The 21,718-nt window shown below is 39.2% G+C and overlaps 1 protein-coding gene across 3 annotated transcripts in view; it reads right to left on the reverse strand.

The window, feature by feature from the left end:
• The window catches only part of COL14A1 (collagen type XIV alpha 1 chain), a 194,873-nt gene that overhangs the window by 75,635 nt on the left and 97,520 nt on the right, over positions 1-21,718 (reverse strand). For all 3 annotated transcript variants that reach the window (XM_037166708.2, XM_037166707.2, XM_037166709.2), the window contains exons 22-31: positions 20,954-21,103; positions 17,551-17,667; positions 12,046-12,192; positions 8,262-8,318; positions 4,854-4,993; positions 2,782-2,905; positions 1,957-2,100; positions 958-1,122; positions 325-363; positions 25-163 (exon numbers count right to left, since the gene is read on the reverse strand). In XM_037166708.2, coding sequence (XP_037022603.2) covers positions 25-163; positions 325-363; positions 958-1,122; positions 1,957-2,100; positions 2,782-2,905; positions 4,854-4,993; positions 8,262-8,318; positions 12,046-12,192; positions 17,551-17,667; positions 20,954-21,103 — 1,222 coding nt within the window. The remainder of the gene's footprint in view (positions 1-24; positions 164-324; positions 364-957; positions 1,123-1,956; positions 2,101-2,781; positions 2,906-4,853; positions 4,994-8,261; positions 8,319-12,045; positions 12,193-17,550; positions 17,668-20,953; positions 21,104-21,718) is intronic.

Genomic DNA, 21,718 nt, shown 5'->3' on the forward strand with positions numbered 1-21,718 from the left:
TAATATCTTACAGTGGAAACATACTTGGTTGGCTGGGAAACCAGGGCGTCTTGGTGCAGTCGGTAACAAGGGTACACATTGAAGGTTCCAGGCTCCATAGAAACCCCTTCCACCGATGAAAAATCCTTCTCAACCAGACCAAACATTTCCATCATCTTAAACCCTAAAAAATGCCCAAAGAGAGAGAGAAAGAAGAAAGAATAAGCAGGCAGGTTAGGATTTTACCTTTTAATATCAGCCTAGTAAGAATCAAAGGCAAAATCTGGACCCCAAATGGAAGTTATTTAATATATTTCTATTTGGAAAAAATTTGATAATGCATACCAGCAAGATCAATGCCATCCTTGTGCACCAGCGGGCAGGCTGGAAAACAAAACAAAACAAACAATATAAAACCCTAATTTAAATATTTTCCAAATGTATTCTTTCCCTATCCTGAGAACAGGAAGCTCACAATCTTTCCGGAAGTCAATTGTGAAGGGAATCCAAACCAGATGTGGCCATGGTCTTCTGTGCATTCCTACCTATTGAAATGCCCTCGCTTCTTCTGTTAAAACCAAAGGGCCATGGCTTCCTTCTTCTCTCCCAGGTCCAAGAAGAATCTATGGTAGTCACTTAAGAGCATGTGTTGGGGTGAGTGTCACTTCTAATGTGTTATCCTGATGAGCAGTCTTAATACAGTTTTGAAAACTATCTGCTAAGGCTGTCTAACCCGAGCTGCATTTAAACACAGACACTCCTCTGAGTAGGGAAAGTCTTTCTGAACCGAAAACTCGAAACCTGGGAGAGGGGAGATTTACTTCCAAATGCTCAAAAGCATAAAACAATGTCTGCATGACAAACAGCTCTGCAAGACCATACTCTTTCCTCAGGTCAAGATGGGACTCATTAGTTGACTGGTATGAAATATTTCAGCCTCGAAGCAGCATGAATAAGCACACATTCCAAAGAACGCACTTGCTGATGCAGTTTCGCAGACAAAAGTAATCAACTCATCTTCAATTTTCTTGAAGGCGTCAAAGTCATCCACGAAGAAGACATGCCGTGCACTGGGCTTGCTGCCAATGCTAACCAACTCGGAGTAATCTGCGTCAGCCACACCAATGGCAAAAATGCTGTAGCCTGCAGCAGAACGGAAACAGATTCCTGGTTACTTTAAATTGCACAAGATACAAATATTGCAATATAAGACATGTCCAAATGTTTATAATAAGTTTGTGAAGGAGGGCTAGTGGGGGTGGGTAATGCATTCTTAACACTTCATTAGAATTCTGCATACATATACTTCATTATATGGTAACTAGGCCATCATCCCCTATAGACACTTTTCATTTTAAAGGAACTCAAGGCAGCCCATGTCCCACTTAGTATTTGAGACAAAAGAGTTACCATTTGAGGAACATCTCCATGTCTGCCTATTTTTAATAACTTTTAAATGTATAAGATGAAGTGTAGCTGAAACAGACAAATTGTATCTGATTTTATTTCAGATGTTGAAACTGAGATGTTAATAGGTTTAGCAGCCTGAGGTGGGTCCTGGTTCAGTGCTCGGCAAATAAAGATTGAATTACTGCGTGCCGGGCATATCTGATATAATGTAATCTTTGCAACAGTGTCATGAGAATCTCCATTTTACAGATGATGAGGCTGAGGGCTTTCTGTGATCAGGTTCCCTCCCTGGCCCTTTATAACGGCCCTTTTCATAGTATTGCACTTCATTACTGGCATATCTTATCCAAGGCACCTTGTGTGTAGTGAAAGTGTTAGAGAAAATGCAGCAAAATAATCGATGTGGAACCTGGGAAGTATTTTTAAAATCACCTCGTCCAGTTATACTGGACTACAAAAATGACTGGGAAATAAGTCATATGGATACAGCTTACAAATGTGTATTCAGAAAAGAACAATGCTACTGTATTATTAGGAGCCACTATTGCTTATCTATGTAAAACCTACCTTCTGATTGCATCTCCGTGGAGATTTTGTTCACGTCATCTTGGGATCGTCCATCAGTTATAACCACGATGACCTTGGGGATGCCTCTCCTGGTACCTGACTCTGAGTTAAACAAGGTATCTCGGACATGCTTAATTGCTTTTCCTGAAACAAAGGAAGGCAACAGTGCAATTTAATTCCCTCCCGATTTCGTTTTGATGGAGAGAGAAGAAGAACAAAGTTCTTAAATCAATGAAAAATCTTTCGAGAAAAAAAAATCTATATTACTATGCCTCAGAAAAGGTGATATTGGGTGATAAGAGAATAAAGTCATATATATACAAACATACAATGGAATAATATTTAGTCATAAAAAGATGAAATATTGCCAGTTGTGACAACATGTGTAGACTTTTGGACTATTATGCTAAGTAAAATAAATCAGATTAAAAAAGTCAAGAGCCATGTGATTTTACTTATATGTGGGATATAAAACACAAAAGCAACAAATGAACAAATAACCTCATAGATACAGACAATGGAATTGTGGTTACTCAGGGGGAAGGACGGGGGCAGGACAGTGGAGGACAAAGAAGGTAAAGGGGGGTCAAATACATGGTCACAGAAGGAGGCCAGACTTTGGGCGCTGAGCACACAATGGGGTACACAGATGTCATATTATAAAGTTGTACACCAGAAATTTATATAATGTGATTAACCAATGTTGATCTAATGAATCTGATTCAAAAATATGACCTAATAAATATTGATTTTAAAAACTAGTGATTTCAAAAACTACTAATAATTCATTACTTTGGGTCTTAACTGGGCTTCCTTTGGTCTTACCTGTTCTTGTATTTCCTCCTTTGTATGAAACATGTTTAATGGCATCAAGGACAGTCTCTTTGGTTTTGTATGTGTTTAGCTTAAATTCTGTTCTGGGATCATCAGTAAACTGAACCATTGCAACCTGGAGAGAGAAGGTATATTTGTTTTCACATGTACATAGACTCCCCTTGGGCCCAAGAACACACACAGGGCATAGCATTTACAATTTTAGTGTCTTCTTTAACCCAGTCCACAATTTCCTTGGTTTAAAATTCTACACAAGTTACATACTAAATCTGGTGACATTAAATAGCATTGTTTTCCTCCTGAGTACTTTTCAGAAAGTACTTTATTTGGAAAAAAACTCTCTCTAATGCTGGGGGGGCCTTCATCACCTTATTTGACAAAGATGGGAAAGTGGCAGCATAGGCCTTGTGACTTGATGAGGGTCAGAGAGACAGATTTGGATTCTCTACAAGGATTTTTTTCACAGAGAAAATCTATGAAGTAATTACTACTAACCTACCCCATTTTACAGATGAGGAAACAGAGGCACACAAAGTCAAATGACTTGCACAATCCCAAGAGGAGTCACGGAACCAACCGCTGCAGCCAGGTTTGTTCTACTTCAGAATCTGTGCTCCTAATTATTCATTTCCTACAGGTTATTTTTATTTCTGTGGAACTTTGGGGCCATTTTTAATGTGTGGGTTGTGTTTGCTTTCCAGAGCTATGATGGGGTAGTACATACAGCATCTTCAGTTCGCTTTCCTTGATTTTGTGAGTTTTCAACTGCAACCTGTTTGTCAAGATTTACTGCAGATACCACCATCTCTGGGAAACCTCCTCTGATCCTTGTATTTAAAACAATCTTTCCCCTCCCTGAAATGCCTCAGCGGTTTATGTATTCTGCCATTATGGTACCACTTACACCCCAATTTTCTCAGCTGTTCCTCCCAAGTGTATTCTGAAGCTGCTTGTTTTTAGTGCATCTATTGCTACCACCCTCGTGCAGGCCTCCCTCATTGCTCTCATGGACCTTGAGAGCAGTGTCTTCACAGGGCCCTCTGCTTCCCCTCTCACCCCTGTTAGTACTCACACTCCACAAAGCAGCCACTCATCTTTTAAAAAGCACATCCTATCTTTTCTCTCCTCTTCATAATTTCTACTGGCTGCCACTGCATTTATGACGACACCCAACTCCTTCCAACGGTCCTCAAGACTCAAGACAGTCTGGCATTGGTCTACTTCTTCCACCCCCCAGATGCTTGTCCACAGTGTTCTAGGTACAAGTTTTAGCATCTGAAGCCTCAGATCTCATTCTTCTCTTAGGTCCTTTGCACTTACTATTTTCCCATCTGGAAATTCTACGTTCAGATCCCCTTTGTTATCAATTATATCTCAGTTCAAAAGCCACATCCTCCAAGAGGACTTCATGAACCACAAAATTCAAAGTACCCCTTACACACACACGCATACACACACACAATTTTAAATAACTCTCAGTGAATTAAATCCTATCACTGTTTTCAGAGCTCACATCCTTACCTTGTCAACTTATTTATTTGTCTATTTATATCTGTCCTCAGCCTCCACCTCTCTATGCCTTTAAGAATATGAGAACCATGAAATTAGGAATATAGGTCATCATATTCATTATGATAGTAATGTGTCTGGCCATAATAAATATTTTTGGAATAAATAAATTAAAGTCCTACTTGATCTATACTAGTGTGATTGCAATCTCTATCTTTCAAGACTATAATGTCCTTGAGAGTAGAAGAAATATTGGGTGTATCCACAAAGGAAATATTCCCTCCTAGTATATAGAAAAGGATCATCTGCCGACATGGTCACTGTAACCTGTCTTAGTTTGCTGAACCCAATAGCTTTCAAGGATTAGCATCTTCTCCAGCTCTATCAGGAACCTGTAAGCTGCTTCCAAATGCAGACTTGTGTATCTGATCATTTAGGGTTGGATCTGACCATTATAGTTCTCTATCCAGATCTGCTGAATACTAGCCATAATAATACATTACGATAGCTTTTTAATGCATATCATGAATTAATAATTAATCTGTTAGCCTCACTTGAGTTCCATCTGCACCAATCTTGTTGAGGGCTCCAACGGTGTTATACAGAAAGTCAGTGATCTTGTTGAAATTTTCGTCTCCAATGCTCCAGGATCCATCCACCATAAACACCAGGTCTGCCTTGGCAGTTTTACATACTGAAGACCATGAAGAAATTTCAAACCAGAGATAAGGGGAAAAACATAGCTGTTACTAAACCAACAAAGCAGGTGATAATTTTCTTCTGGTAACTCAAACTTTTCCCCAAAGAGAAGGTATCAGTCCTTAAGGTTTATATTTCAAGCTCTTGCTTATTATGTTTCCTGACCATCTTTTCTCTTCTATACTCAAGGTTCCTATTTATGACTCCACAGTTTCTACCAAACACATGGAATTAGAAAGGAAAACAATCCAGCAATTTCAGTCCCAATGAATAGAAATGAGAGAATAGAAAAATATGGAGCTAAAGTGACTTATAGACAGAAGACCCAGTGAACACTCTCTAGTGCCCACTAATGAGAACAAAGTCTCAGTTATTACATTGCGCTCTCTGTCCTCTGCTTGTTGAGTTTGTAACTTCAGAGTGATTCAACTTCAGAAGGAAGTCATGTGACACCTACAATCTGATATGTATTTGGGCTGAGGCCATGAGCAAACTTTAATTCCAGCCTAGTTCAAAAATTCTGTCTCTGCCCTTCTGCCACCGATCGACACATGTCAAAAATGTACACTAATGTTAGCCCAGGGAAACCATGATCAGTACACATGACTGATGTCAACACTAACAAACAAGCAATCAATAAACCAACAAGTCTATTCCACTGGAAGCATTTTAATTACCATTTTTCAGTGTCATGAACAGTTTCTAATTACCCATGCCTTTTTCCCCTTCATTGGTGTAGATCTGTGGTTGACTGTGTTTTATGATGAAGCTATTTTCTCTTCAATAATATAAATCTTTTAATCAAGTTACACCCAAACAGTCTTTGAGATAATAGGCCTTTTTCCTTTCTTCAGGAAAAAAATTTTCATTTGGTTTTTATTTAATTAAGTGCGACTTTATTCCTTTAAAGCTATTTATAATGTAAAATAAACCATCACCAATTGAGATAATACTTCAGAAACAATAAGGATCTGGTGAGGTTGATCTCATGAGTTCTGGAATTTACAAAATTTTACAAATTTATGGTTTGAATTTAAAACTGAAAGGGATACAAGATATGTTAATTATAAGCTTAAAAAGGAAACCTGGACCTCTGTTTCCAAGGAAAGCTGAAATCTGGATTAGGTTTTAACTTCAAAATGAAAGCAAAATTTATTTGAATATGATGGCAAAGTAAAAAATTAATAAATCAAAGATATCAAAGTGCATGAAGAAATTACCTCCAGGATATGAAATTATGTTTTTAATGTTCTTCTATATACTCTTTTCTACTTATTAACATTTCTTCAATAAATATTAAGCATCACTTTAATAATGAAAATGTACAGGCTCCTTAATTAAACATACCCAGCACAGAGCCTAAGATAAATAATGTATTCACGGTGCAAAGGCCCCACTATCTAAAACCATCCCAAGGAAAACTTCAGGAACGATGTCTCTGCCTTCTCGATCCTCACTCTCACAGACCCTTCACACTCTTCCCATGAGTATTCGTGAATGCTCACTGAACGATATCCCTATTCAGCTATCAAGAAAAACATCTGGCCTCAGTTTTGTCATAGCTGCACATCAGCTTGTTTAAATAGTAAGTTCATCAATCAGGATTCTTTCCTCAGTTCCAATTGTGCAAATAATCACAGTATCAAGGCTAGAGAAGGCTACATATGAAGACAGGAGAAGGAAGAGCCTGGCATCCCAGGGAGAGTAAATAGCATTAAAAGATGCAGGACAGTATAAAACGTGTACAGGGAACGCTGAGCTGTGCAATGTTGCTGTTACCTAACACAATCTGGGAAATGTGTTTGCCAAGTAGGCCAATCCTTGAAGACTTTGCATGGTATGTTAGGAAGGATGCTGGCCTTTACTATAGTTTCCCATTGCCTCTTTACTTCCTTGACCCCTACACTCTCCAGCAGCTGACCCCATTGACTTTAAGCTACTGTAAGACAGGAACAACTTAGTTTTCATTGTATCCCTGATACAGAAGAGGCACTCTGAAATGCATGATGAAAGGAAGAACTCTCCCAAAACAACGTTCCCACTACAGGTCCCTCCTTTATCCTCTCCTTCCCCAAACACTCCTCTCCAGGGTACCACAGTTATCTTTTTCGAACACAGGTTTCCTCAGGTCAGCCTCCCTTCCTAAAACGTCTCATGGCACCCCACTTCCTAGAGAATAAAGCTCAAATTCCCTATTCTGGCACACTGACCACTTCATGACGCCATCTTCACTCTTTTCCACGTGCCGCTTATTGTCCCCCAAACACTTTATGTGCTGAGAGTATTCAGTGCCTCAGCGTGCTCCTCTCCCTTTCATTTTCCTGTAAAAGCCATTCTTCAAAACGTAAATCAAATTTCTCCTTTTTCTTTTCAAGTAGTTAACCTGCAGCAGCATTACCTGCTCTCATTTCTGGACTACCACAGTATGATGTCCATGTTTGAACTCATGTCCTGGACTGGTCATTATCTAAGCAAACACCTACTCCTCTGCAACACTGAGAATGAGCACACAGCAGCAATCACACGTTGTTGCTGTGTTCTGAGTGCCTGGCATAGGAGTTTCAGAATGAATAGTAGGGTCAATAGATGTTTATTAATGGAATGAAAAAAATAAACCATCACTACTGTGTTTGGAAGTTTTTCAGAAAGTTACCTGAACTGCTCAGGTAAGAGGTGATGAGGACCTCTCAGGATGAAGATAGAAAGAAACAACTAGAAGAGGCATTTCAGAGGTAAGGCAGGGAATTATTATCCTGTCTACAGAATGATAAGCTAAATTCTAACTCACAAAATTCTATAACTATTCCTTACTAAGCGTTTACTTTTCTGATAATTTTCAATGAAATAAATATGAAGCAATTCTGGAAAATCCACCCTGTGTGTACAGAATGTGTAATTACACAGATATTTTTCTATTTTTACACATGCAATATATTTGATGTATGGTATTGTATACATTTAAGGTATAGAACATGTTAATTTGATACATTTATATATTGTAATATGGCTGCTACTGTAGGGATATTTAGTACCTCTATTATATTACATAGTTATTATAAATGTTGTCAATGTTTACATCATGCATTAGATCTCTATGTCTTATTTACCACTAGTTGCAAGTCTTTCCCCTATCAGAATTTGAGAAGCATTTATATTAAGTAGAAAATAACGTTTGTCAGTACCTTGCTTTTTAAGTGAACAAATCGACAAAACCAACAAATTCTTAAACCTAAAATCACATCACTATTGTACTATTCTTTTACCTTCTTTTGCTGGTGGAATGGTTGGAGGAAAAGTAGGTGGCTGAGTTGGAAGTGATTCTGTAAAGGAGAGGAAGAAAGAACACCCGTTAGCCTTCTCATCCGTGGTGGAGAGAGGGGGGTCATGGAGTGATGGGACTCAAGACTAGGACACCTTTCTCCTAGAGAACACAGCGACTGCTATAAATCAACCAGAGCCTGTGAAAGCTGACTCCGTCCATCCCTTCAACCTTAAACAGAAGGCTTGAAATGCCATTTTACCACAGTTCAGTTTACCCAGTGGGAGTCCATGCAATTGAACTGTCAGCTACAAAATGGTTCTCATGCTGATTTAAGGCAGGAATCCCGCCACCTGATTTCACATCAGTCTCTGGCTACTTTCACACATGTAGGCAACTTCATTTCCATTCTGCCTGAGGATTGACCATCAATCCTTGCTCACGAGCACTTTCCCCCTTCTCACCCTGCATCCCCGGGATGTGGTCCCCAGTGGAATCTGATTCACTCTCTGTTCTGCTCTGACTGTGCCTGGAAAACCTCCAGTTCGGGGGAGCCCAATGGCAGGACATGAGGAGGCTACAGATCAGCTCCACCTGGATGACCGGGGAGAAGTCTGTGTGACGTGTGGAGGTGTGCTTCGGCTGCTAAAGAACCTGGGGTCAGCTCATCAGAGCAGTGACTATCACACCAGTTCATGTGGCAAATCACTGGGAAGTCATGGCATCATTAGATACACATCCTGAATATTATTTTTTAGTGTTCTTTTCTATTTTCAATGCTAAAAGTTTAAGGAAAACTGAGAAAATTCTTATTATTCCAGTTTCATATATGGCAAACGCCTTGATTGATCACAGTCATTTGCAGAGGGGGATGTTCAGCCCCTGGAGACAGCGAGCGCCAACTAGCTGGAAGGCTTCGCGCTCAGGCAAAATGGTTACTCGCCAGGAACCATGCAAAGGGAATTCTTTCATGGGCAGGAGGGTGGGAAGAGATGGATTTTAAGGTCTCTTCCAAATCTAGGAGCCAATAAAATAAAATTGAGTAAAAAGTTTCAACATGTAAAAGAATGAGGTAACTGTATATTACTGATATGAAAATGTTAGACACTAATTATGACATGAAATGAAACAAGTAACAGAATACTATGGTATAATTCCATTTGTAAAACATGAAAAAATTCTATCTTATGCATCTATCAAATATATATTGATATATTTCTATTTATATCAATATATGTTGATATATGTATCAGGTAGACTTTCTTGGAGGAGACCAAGCTGGGACAAATGGGGATTTCTGGGAAATAAAAATGGAGAAACAGTGAGGTCGACAATGCACTTTATACCTATGTTGCATTATGAATATTCACCACCTTTGTCTTTTAAAGGCAACTTGGAAAACTGAAAAGTTTTAAAAGTAGAAAAAACATAAGAAGTCTTACTACTAAAGGTAGGATTGTAAAATTTTCTCTAAAGCACCACAAAATGCTGTTAAAGCCAGGTTTATTGATCTTAAAATCTGTGGGAGCAAGATTTATGCATCTCCTTTGATGGAAAACTGAGGCATATCTAAAGTTCAGTCAACAAATCAAGAACAAATCAATGGGAGGCCATGGCATATAGATCAATACGTTTGGACAGAACATCTGGTCCAAGAATCCCTTGGGCAGGGAGAACAATAAACCAGTGACATGTGTTTACGTTCTCTATGTGGCACACAGATGGCCCCTGCCTTCAAGTCTGTGAGGGGCTGTCACACAGAAGAAGAGCGGTCTTGATCTGCACGGCTTCAGAAGGTTGAACCAGAGCCAGCGCATGAGCCAGCACGTGGAAAGTGCTAAAAGACAGATGTCCCCAACATAAGGAAAACATTTACATTAAACAGAGCCATTCCAATTAACCCTGGGCTGGTAGTTCACAGTCATGGGGTTAAGATTAGGGGAAGGGAAGTAGACCAGAGGTCCCAAATTCACATGTTTTCAGAGGTCAGGCCAGTAACAAATGTGAGCAAAGGACTAGCCCAGACATTAGGCAGTAGCAACTTCAGAGCACAGGCATTGTCTAAAAGAGACAGCAGTTACTTCACTTCAGCAGAGGGGCACCGTAAGGGTATGTGTGCCCTGTGGTGTCAGAGCTTTTGAATTTTCAAAACACTTTAAAACATTAAAAATATATATTCATATATATGGCCTAATGAAAACATGTCCGACCCCATGGCCATCACTTTGTGACTTCCAAGTGATGACAAAAAGAACTTGTTCAATAAGATACATATTGGAAAGCTGCTCCACAAATTCTCTTTTATTGGATCTTTCCCATCACCAGTGGGTTAAAAGGGTAGGTATGTAATTTTACTGATGAGCAAAACAAAGCTCAGAGATGTCGAATCGCCTGAGGCCACAATGCTAGAAAGGGTGCCAGCGGAGCCTGTCTGTTAACTCCTGTGGACTCCCAAGCCTCTCATAACATTAAAATTATATGATCTTCCATCCATAAAACAGAATTCTCATCAGCAATGAAAAGAAACAAACTACTGATACATTCTACAGCCTGAGTAAACCTCAAAAACATATGCTAAGCGAAAGATGCCGATGCAAAAGATTACATATTACATAGATCCATTTAAGTGAAATGTCGAGCAAAGGCAAATATATATAAGGAAAAAAAGCAAATTACTTGGGGCTGAAGATGGGACTGGAGATACACTGAACAGACACAAAAAATGTCTTTGGGTGGATGAAAATCTTTCAAAGTTGGATTGTTGTCACAGCTCTAGAAGTCTTTTGTAATAAAAAGTATCGAATGGTACACTTAAAATGGGGAAATTTTATGGTATCTAACTTAGATGTCAAAAATGCATGAGTGATATAAATGTTGAGCATTTCAGTGTTATGAAATAAAGTCTCTAATTAAAAACGAGATGAGTCAGTTTATTAAACTTTCACTTTCTATTTCTGAAGGTCACACATTGATGATTTCTTTCCACGTGTCCCAGATCAACTGAAAGACTGAAACACGGGCAGTAGAACTTGCTCAACATCAGACAGACGATAGAGGAGTGTTCGAGAAAGCCCACTGCCCCCCTCCTCTTCAGACACAAATCCTTGGGGATTTTGAATTTAAGTTCAAGATTCTAAGGTAAACACATACATGTCACCCCAGAATTCACTGCAGTTCAAACCATTTCAATGCTTATGGCCTCTAGGTCAGGAATCCTTGATTAAAAGTCATTCCAAGAAGCTGACACCCTCCTTGCTCTTTAGAGTAAAAAGTGCTTTGTTTTAATTTTATACTTTGCCTTTCCCTTCAGTGCATCAGATCTGCAGCCAACTTGGAAAAAGGACAAGAGCCTCTTAAGTAGGCAATAACTCTAGGGTCAGCAAGTTGGGGCCCGCTGGCTCTGTGCCCGCCCCCATGGCTGTAGTCATATGCCATTGTTTTAATGTCAGGACCCAGTCCTTAAACTTCATTTCACACTCCACATACCACCAATGTTCCTTACGGATTTAGATCACAATACAGGTCATTGTTTCAAGCACTTTGCCGTCAGATGGCCTTATCATTCCTTGTGAGGCATACGAAGGATGGAAAAAACCATACAGATGACATCAGTGGGGAACAGGCAGTGAATTCTGGGGCTGGAGAGGAGGAGCAAAACTTGTATTGTGGATATTCCTGGGCAGCAATTGCTAATATTTTTCTAAATGGAATAAAGCTTTTGAACCGAAACAGGATGCCTCGAAACTGTTCATGGAGACAGGGCTCAGGAGGAAAGGCATTCGACTTACGTGTTCTCTCCATTATGCTCACGCTGGGTCCTTCAGTCTCCTGGACCTTTGAGTAAACACTGATTTTATATTGTGAATCAGGCTGAAGTCCATAGAAGCAATGCCTGCTTGTCCCTCCACCCACTGTAGATTCTTGCTTTTTTGCATCTATAATAAAAATAAAAGAAAACACACACATATGAAATTTTTAAAAACAGCCATCAGTTGATTATTTGCTTCCCAAATCCTTAATATGCATGACCTCATCAGATAACTCCAGAATGAATTATACTGTTTGAAGCATTGTATCATATAATTGGTTTAAAAGAAAAAAGAATCACTGTATCATGCAAATTTCTATTTATGCAATTTTCCTTCTAGAACAAATATGCAAATTTTCATATCATTTATTTCATCCGATACCAAAGCTGCATCCATTTGGTTAAAGCCTTATATCACTTTATTTCCATATTCCTACAAATTCAAACACCAGTGTAAAAAAAACTGTACTGATTAAATACACCACACATATTATTTAGTGGTTAAAAAAAACTCCTTAAAAATGTTATCTGAGTTTATTAAATATAAACAAAATAGAGAAAACACTAAAACAGGCCACTTGCTTTTTTGAGTGCAAAATGCAAAAATGTTGAATACTTACCTTTATCTATTTGAAAAATATAACTGTTAAATTTTGACACATATTTTAATATATAGTAACAAGACATATATATATATATATATATTACAATATGCATATGTCAGAACAAACATGACATACATCATTTATATTTTTGTCAAGGGACAAATTGCAATTTTTTTAAATATAGATAAATTTAAGTCATTTGTTCTGTAAAATTTAAGATTTATTTTTAAAATTGTGAATCGTGAACAATGTTAAAAGTGAACTTTATAATATAATCTTTAGTGGTATAAGTGGTCAGAATGAATTAAGGTCTATCTCAATTTATTATATATTTTGCAAAATGATGAAATAAAAAAATGTTAAGGTGTTTGTGGGGTTATATACTGCAGTGAAAGTAAATGTTAGTGACCCTGTTCTCTGATTCATTGATGTGCAAGTTCAAACTGGCTCAGAACCCCACCAAAGATGCTTCTTGCTAACCCGGACCCACAACTCTGGAGCCTCTTACCAGCTTTATGAGCCACCTGTAATACAAACACTTCCTAAATCCTATGCATAAATCATATTCATCAATTTCCATCAAAGTTTTCAGGAACTCGCCTGGAATCAGTTCCCGAAATGTGCGTTTCTGTCATCTCCTCTGTTTCTTGTGGATACCCACGTACTTTACAGACCCTTGACAATAAGAATATAAATGGGTTTTACTGCTAAAAAAATTATAAACCTTTGGAAAACTGGAACAGTCACTGTAAAACTAATGGGAAACAGTATGGTTTGATTCCCAATACTAACAAAGAGGGGTTACATGAATGGGGGTGTATCCATGTTGCTTTTGGCATGCATGATTCAGGTCTAATGGCTTTGCCCTAAAGGAAAACATTTAAACTGATCAAATGATGACTAATTTCCTCAACCCCTTGTGCCAAAAGCAGGGAATTAATTTATTTTTTTGGAACAGAGAGAAAAAAATCCTGTCTTTGTACATTCATTCTTATGAGGCAAGGCTCAATACATGCTCTGGGTTATGATCAGGCTGGTAATGATGCCATGAACTTGCCCCACCAAAATGTCCTAAGAATGGTTACTGAGACTTACAACAAAACCCTGGTGGAACTTTATGATATGAATTCTTCGATTCCCCAGGTGTCTCCAATACCCTGACCCCCAATCATAATGTCACACAGTTTCAGAAAGTTTGACCTTGAAGATGGGTTTTGTTTCCTGACCTTTTATTTTCAAGGCAGGCCCTCCGCTATGCTGCCATTCCCTCCCCTTGTTAATAAAGGATACTGCAAAACTGACATTTCAGCCTCTAATATAAATGCATGAACTTGAAGGGAAATGCTATGCCCAACCTCAGATGCCAAGTCAACTCAAAACATCTGGAGAGAGACAAATCTCAGAGCATCCACAGGACCAGTGCAGGCTCTCACGGGGTTCTGATTCATCCAACGCCAAGCAAAGGTCTCTCTGACTTTGGTGTATCCTACTATTAACCCAAAGCCTACAATTTAATTTGGCAAGTGAATGACTGAATCAAAAGCAGATTTCATTTCATTGTCTCCTATGAAGACCTTATCCTTCTGTAATCTTTTTTTTTTTAAGTCTTGGCTACGAAAAAATGTCATAATATTTACATGGGTAGAGGACATCTGTTGTTTTTGCATGTCTTGCATCTAACCCCTTCTTTGAATTGTTCTTCCCCATTCTTGGTCTTTATGATTTGGGAAGAACAGAAAAACAACCCACCCCCCTTCCAGATACAGGGGTGGAAGGCAACCAGGTCTTACTAGTCAATTTATTTCATGCCCTTCAATTCAGTGACAGGTTTTGGGGCATCTGACACAATCTGAGCCAACGGGACTCAGTTCCTGGACTCTTGTTAGAATTATTGAGAAAGAGAATATCTTTCTTTTACAGATTGTTAAGCGAGAAGCCGGGATGCAATTCTGGATCTGACTCACAGAATCTGGTTGAGACTGAGGGCAGAGGAGAACAGAGCAGAAGGATGAAGCAAGACCTCATCTGAATGACATTGTCTGACCACCTAGAGCCAGATGTGCATGAAGCCAGATGCCACTGAGCTTTGTGGCATAGTAACCAAGATATTGATCCTCTTGCTAAAGTCCCTTTTACCTGAAATGTTGCCATTTACAAAGAAACAAACTGAATGATACAGCCCTACTATTCTGCTCACAAAAACCTTGAAAATTTGTATGTATTAATTACCTCAGAAAAACTACTTTTAGAGAAACTGAAGCTCAAAGAAGAAAGTTGAGTGGAATTAGGGTTAGAACAAAGATCTTTCCACAGACATCATCCTAAAACCCAAGTGCATGAGAGCAGACCACAGAAAATACACTCTTAAAAAAAAGAATGTGGAAAAAATTACCTATCAGACAGTAGGAGTTTGTCAGAGGCATTTAAAAATGGGTCAGCCTGGGATAAAGCTTTTCTCCACCACATAGAGGAACCAAGTCCTGTTTCTCTCCAGGACTTCCTCTGATGTGCAAATACTAAAGTTTCCACAGAGGCAATTCACGTAGCCAATGGGAACAGAGTTGAAGAGCAGGTGCTCTGGGACTCATCAGCCCACAGATGAATGGGCACCTGACCACAAGTCTTCAAAGGCAGTGGTCAGCGGGATGATCACATTGCTCTGCGAGATAAAGAAATTCAACCTCAAACAAGCTCCCAGAGACAGAGAAGAGATTAGTGGTTGGTTGCCAGAGGGGGTGTGGGAGAAATGGGTGAGGAGGTCAAAAGGTAAAAGGAAAGAAACTCAACCTAGTTCTCCCCCACTCCATAGTAGAGAGACTATTCTTTGACCTAAACTAAGTTACAATATTTAAACATATTCCTCACCACTGTCTCCGCGTTCACTCACTCACCCCAACAGTCCTTTTTGAGGCTGTCAGCTAGAGCCTGTTGCTGTCCAGTTGGCTAATAGTATTCAGTTAGACAACTGGGTAAATGAGATGTGGGCTAATTGGGTTCATAAATCCCTCAGCTAGAGATGTCGATGAAAAACAAATACTTTCTTCATTCTTGTCTAATTGAAACATTGAGCCTCTGTTAAAGAGGTTTCTGGCAGACTGAAAATCATCCTGGAGCACAAGAGAACGTAACTTGAATATAAGGAGGAGATATTGGTTTGTTTGTTTTGTTTTGTTAGCACAGATCTTGGCTGTGGAAAGAGCTTACTGAGGTTTGGATTACCCGATTAATGTTACCAGACACATCAATCGTAGCCTCTGATACAAATCCCAATGTTATTTTTCCAATATGCTAAACTAAAAGCATTTAGTTAAAATACTAAGGATTTTGCCAATTCCACTGATATGCTGGTTTTTTTTTACAAATTTATATCAATCTATATAATTATAATTTTTATGAAAGACGATGTCCTTTCATGTCAACGTCTTAAATGTTATAAAAAGATAATAGCATTTGAGGTCATTTGGGAGTGTGATTTTCATACTATTTTTTTAAAGCTAAAAACAATACCACTAAATGTCAACCCTTCATTTAAAGATACATGAAATACGACTCAAGATTTTATAGTGGTTTTTCTAATAGTTGCATATATTTCATCCACTTCTGCTTAAGTACCCCATTGATTAGATTAAATACAACCACAAAGTCCCTGTAACTTGTTCTGACTTTCTCTTTCTCAATGTTCATTCTGGATTAAAGCCATTCCCTGAATTTTAGCCCTGCAGAATCACATGCAGGAAATCAAGGAATTAATGCTTAACACGTCTGTTGAGGCACCGCCTGGCCAGGGTGGGCGGAATCTCTTCTTCCGGTGCTCTTACTCCATTCTCCAATTCTCAGCATATTCCCAAATGCTCTCAGCCCTCTGTGCTCATAAAAACCATGCTTTCATAAAAATGTGCTTTCCACTATCAGGATCACAGCAAAAGTGGGATTTCTCAGTTTTGCGTGTAGCTACAGCTGGGGATATAGGCTACTGAACCCAGTCTTATCCAGACACACCAAAATTAGCTCCTTCTGCTTTTTTAACATGGGGACACCATAATCATTTTTCCAGCAAGAAACATTTTAACAATTTTATTAGCTTAAAATATTTTTAGAAATCACTGGGGATTTTTCAGTGTCTCCTATAGCCCCCCGACACAAGGAGACATATCTTTTTTACTGATAATACAAATCTGATGAACGAATTTTCATTATTTGATCTTATCTTCTGAATCTTACCCATGATAACAATGCAGAATTTACAGTTTCTTTACAGAAACTCACTCTTTGGCAATCAATTTTTTTGTGTTGTTCTTGACATTTCAAAGAAAATAAGCAGACATTTTTTAGTGTTTCAACTTTGAAACAAACTCCCAAGTTGTAGAATTACTTTAGCAACGCTGAAGACCCTTGTTCTGGGCAACATACATACCATCTCCTGAATGAGAGTTTGTTCATCATCAGTTATCCCCAAAAGTAAACCAAATCACTAAGGAAAACATTCAGGTCAAACCTGGATCCCCATTGAGCATCTAACTTTAATGCGTGCGAGTCCTGGCTATTCGAGTCCCAGTACCAAGAGCAGCGAACATTTCTCAGGTGTTTCATGTGTGCAGAACACAGTTGAAAATTCCTTATACGAATTTATCTCAGCCTAGTCTCACAGAATGTGACCAGAGCAGCACTATGGTTCCACCCATTAACAGATGAGAAAGTGAAGGTTGGAAAGATTCAGTGGTTGGTTTAACCAGCCATTGTGACTCCATATCCATAACACAATATTGCCTCTTCAACGACAGGGCTCTTGTCTAATGTTATGTGTATGGTGTCCATAGTGACTTGCACAGAACTAAGTACTCAAGTCCCGGACAAAAACAAACGTGAGGACATGCACTTACCCTGGACGGATTCTATGACTATCCTGTAGGCGGTGGCGTGACGCTGTACCTGCCAGTGAGCACACAAGCTGGTCATTTGAACCTGGTCTGCTTGAAGATTGGTCACACCCAAAAACACTGCAAAGAAACATAAACAGAACTACGTCACACAAATGCCCCCGAGTCTGAAATGAACTTTAACATGATAAAATTCTAATTCAAATTCATGAGTGAGAGGTGGAAAGGTAGCCATCAACTCAATACATTTGGTCACTGAAATAACTATTTTATGACATAAGAAAGCAGTTGCAAAACATTATGTATTATATCCAGGTGTCCAACCTGTGGCCCGCAGGCTGTATGCAGCTCAGGATGGCTATGAATGCGGCCCGACACAAAATCGTAAATGTACTTAAAACGTTAAGAGAATTTTTTGTGATTATGTGTCATGGTGTATCTGAGGTATGGCCCAAGACAACTCTTCTTCCAGTGTGGCCCAGAGACACCAAAAGGTCAGACACCCCTGGTAGCCTGTCATATTTGTACACAAGAGAGGAGATATAGATATTCAAAGAAAAAAGACTGGATGTAATGGATGGTGAAAGTATGGGTGACTTTTAATCTTCCCTCTTTATTCATTTGTTCCTAGACATTAAAAATTAGTATAGTATACATTTTAATAAAAAGTTAAATACAGCCCTGGCTGGCATAGCTCAGTGGATTGAGCACGGGCCTGCGAACCAGAGTATCGCAGTTCGATTCCCAGTCAGGGCACATGCCTGGGTTGCAGGCCAGTTCCCGGCAGGGGACACACGAGAGGCAACCATACATTGATATTTCTCTCCCACTCTTTCTCCTTCCCTTCCCCTCTCTCAAAAAAAAAAAAAAACATTAAAAAAAGATATATATATATATATATATATATATATATATATATATATATATAAAAAGTTAAATACAGTTCGTACTTATCAACCAGTGAAAGGTAGTGAGGATTAAACAAATGAGGAACAGAGGGGACCAGATGGAAGTCTTACTCAAAAGAGAGTTTCACGAGGACTGGCCTTCAAAACATGATGGAGCAAGAACTTTTGAAAATTTTATTTTAAAATTTTATTTTAAAATAAAATATTTAACACAGATAACAAAAACTATTTAAAAACAAATACATAGATTCCTATGAATCTTAGAATACTGTGATATTCAAAAGTGATTCACCAAAAAGTTATTTTGGGAAGCAGTAAAAATATTGTTTCTCCAAGACAATAGAAGTATAAACATGCAATGTTTATAATACAACCCACGCAGAAAAAGAAAAAAAATTAATATTTGCTTTCTCTAATAATCTCTGATTCTTATCTGTCATTTTTCTTACTTCTTCCTCTCTCTTTGCTAACTCATAAAATTTTTTAAAAGTTCAAAATTATTTTCAAGATGATGAAAATAAACTTGTCTAATTGCAACTTACATCTTTACATTGTTTTTTTTTGTTAGGTGAGAGAACAAAGACCTATTTTCCTAAGGCTGATTAAACATCCCCTCTCACCCCCCAAGAAACAAAATCCATAAGGATGTATATAACTACACTAAATTTTAAAAACATCTGAAATTAATTTAGTTGCCATTGTCTGGAGTTTTATTTTGCTGGACAGAAAGAAGAGGAAACACATAATAAGCTGATCTAATTTCTACTTTGAGGCTAGAAGATAAACCATTTAATACTTTTAGTCCTTTAACATCTATTTGGAATATTCAACATAGTTATTGCAGGAGAGGAGAAAGATGGAACAGAAGGAAGAGGGAAGCAGACAAAGGTGGACAAAAGGAGACAAAAATGAGTAAGGAGAAGAGAGACCAATATAAAAATTGTAGAGGCAGAAAAATATGGCATAGACAGAAAAGGTAGTCTGAAGCAGAAAATGGAGATAAACCGAAGAAGAGGTAGAGGTTGGGAGAATGCTCGAGGGAGTCTAACGTGTTTCTAAGGGAGAACTGTAGGCTTGCTATAATAGCACAAAAGGAAATCACTTGGAAGTGAAGGTCGTGCCCAGAATAGTAGCACTTAAACAGCCAAGTATGAGATCAGGACCCCAGACCAGAGGCTTCCTACATCAGCTGAAGATACAATTTCTTCTGAGATTAAATTGATTCTGTATCTAGCCCATAAGATGTGAAGATACCCCATAAAAGAGAATTCAGGAAGCCTCTTCTGATAAAAGAGCTGTCTCTATGTAAAAATGGGTGGCCAGATACAGGTGGCTTGAGGTCTCGTGAAAGATATAACCCAATTCTTGCCTAGGTCCATTTATTAGATTAACTATTTGATCAAGAGGCAAGTATGAGATATGAGCCTAGTGCATAAAATACAATGACTACAATAATAATAGGAGTCATTAGCTGGACATTTGTCATATAGTAGATGCCTTTCATACATTATCTACTTAGCCCTGACAGTCAGCTTATATAGGGTTACCATGATCTTCATTCCAGCGTGGAGAACACTTGGGCTCAAGTTAAGTTCTGTTCTCAAGGCCATAGCTAACAAGGACCAGATTTAAGGCTCATACTTTTGAGGACATCACAACCATCACTCCTGAGGGTGGGACACGCACGCAGGATGATTTTCATTGGCACACAGCCAAACCACCTCTATCGTGGACTTCTCTGTGTTATCTTTAGTGTATATTAAAACTGCTGGTCTTCTGTTGAGAGTAATTATGTGGGTTTGGAAAGCATTTAGGTAAAGAAACTGTAAGTCGGTTTAAAGAAATATATCAAACAGATGGTGTGGAAGGATAACAAACATCGGGAATATGGAACAATCACGCTGGAGTGTGGAAACCCTTCATCAAGCCTCGGGTGTCTGGGAGTCGTATATGCCAGTGAGAAGGCCCAGATGGTGTGCAGACAGCATGGAAACCCTTAAAGGGTGGAGAAGGGAGTCCTTAGGCTGGTGCATGTATCTTTCAGGCATGGTGTGTGTGTGTGTGAGTGAGTGAGTGTGTGTGTGTGTGTGTGTGTGTAAGGGGGGGAGTGGTGGAAGTTTTGAGAAAAGGCATTCTCTCCCCACTGGTTCAACTTTGACTGGCTTGGCTGTGTCAGGCTACAGGCTGGCTGGAAAATTTCACCTAATTTGAAAAATGCCAACAAAGAGTTTCCAGAAGGAAATCCTATCCACCACCGTCAAGTACAGTTGAACGCCAGGCTCTGACATTCTGCCTGCCAACCAGGACTCTGAACGAGAGCCCCGAGTAAGGAACACACCTTTCTTTCCATGAAACACCATCCAGAAAGGGCAGCGCTGAGGAAAAGAAAGAGCAAGTGCCCAGTTGAAGGAGGAGTTGAGTTACAGTGAAAATAGTGGCCAAACCACATTGGGGGGGGGGGGGTGTGCGGTACTGAGGCTCCAGAACATGGGCCTTACGTGTTTTCACCACTCCTGTCAGGGCGTCACTGAAGCCTGAGGCCTGGGAGGCAAAGATCTTCACGTTGTAGTCCATTCCGCTGAGAAGGTTCGTGATCAGAATGGTGTTGATGTTAGCTCCCACAAACGTTTCCAGGGTTGGGCCAGCAACTGAAAGGAGAGGGTGTATTTCAGTTACAACAGAATATGAAAAAGAGTGGGAACACTCCTGAGGTGAACGGTACTGATCCAGTTGTTTTTCAGTTGCCCAGGATTCTACCGCAGAGCAACTCCAGCCCTGTTTAGCTCTAAGACTTGCATACCTGATGCCCACACCACGGCATTTTCCAGGGCTCTTGTCCCTTTCTCAAATATAGTACATTCCTTAGCGCTTACTCAAAAAATCAAGTCCACCTCACAATCCATCACACACCATATGTGAGGCCTTCACAGTGGAGCTACTAAGTTGTCAGAGGCACTGGGACACTTGCCAAACTGAAGTCATCCTCTATCGCCCCTTCACGGACACCAGTTTGTCCCCAGGAGGAGTGCAAGTGGCAGTAGCAGCAAAGTATGTCACGGACACCATGCCTCGCCTTACTGATCATGAGGGGGGACAGCGTGTATATTATGAGTTAGTTATAGCCACTCCTCTCATAATTTTTTGAGAGTAGATGACACTTTTTTTGACATTTTTATTCATTGATTTTAGAGATAGAGAGTTGGGGGGAGAGAGAGAGAAAGAGGAATATTGATTTGTTGTTCTACTTATTTGTTCATTCATTG

This window comes from Artibeus jamaicensis, unplaced genomic scaffold (assembly GCF_021234435.1).
Source record: "Artibeus jamaicensis isolate MK-2021 breed Jamaican fruit bat unplaced genomic scaffold, CSHL_Jam_final scaffold_916, whole genome shotgun sequence".
NCBI lineage: Eukaryota > Metazoa > Chordata > Mammalia > Chiroptera > Phyllostomidae > Artibeus > Artibeus jamaicensis.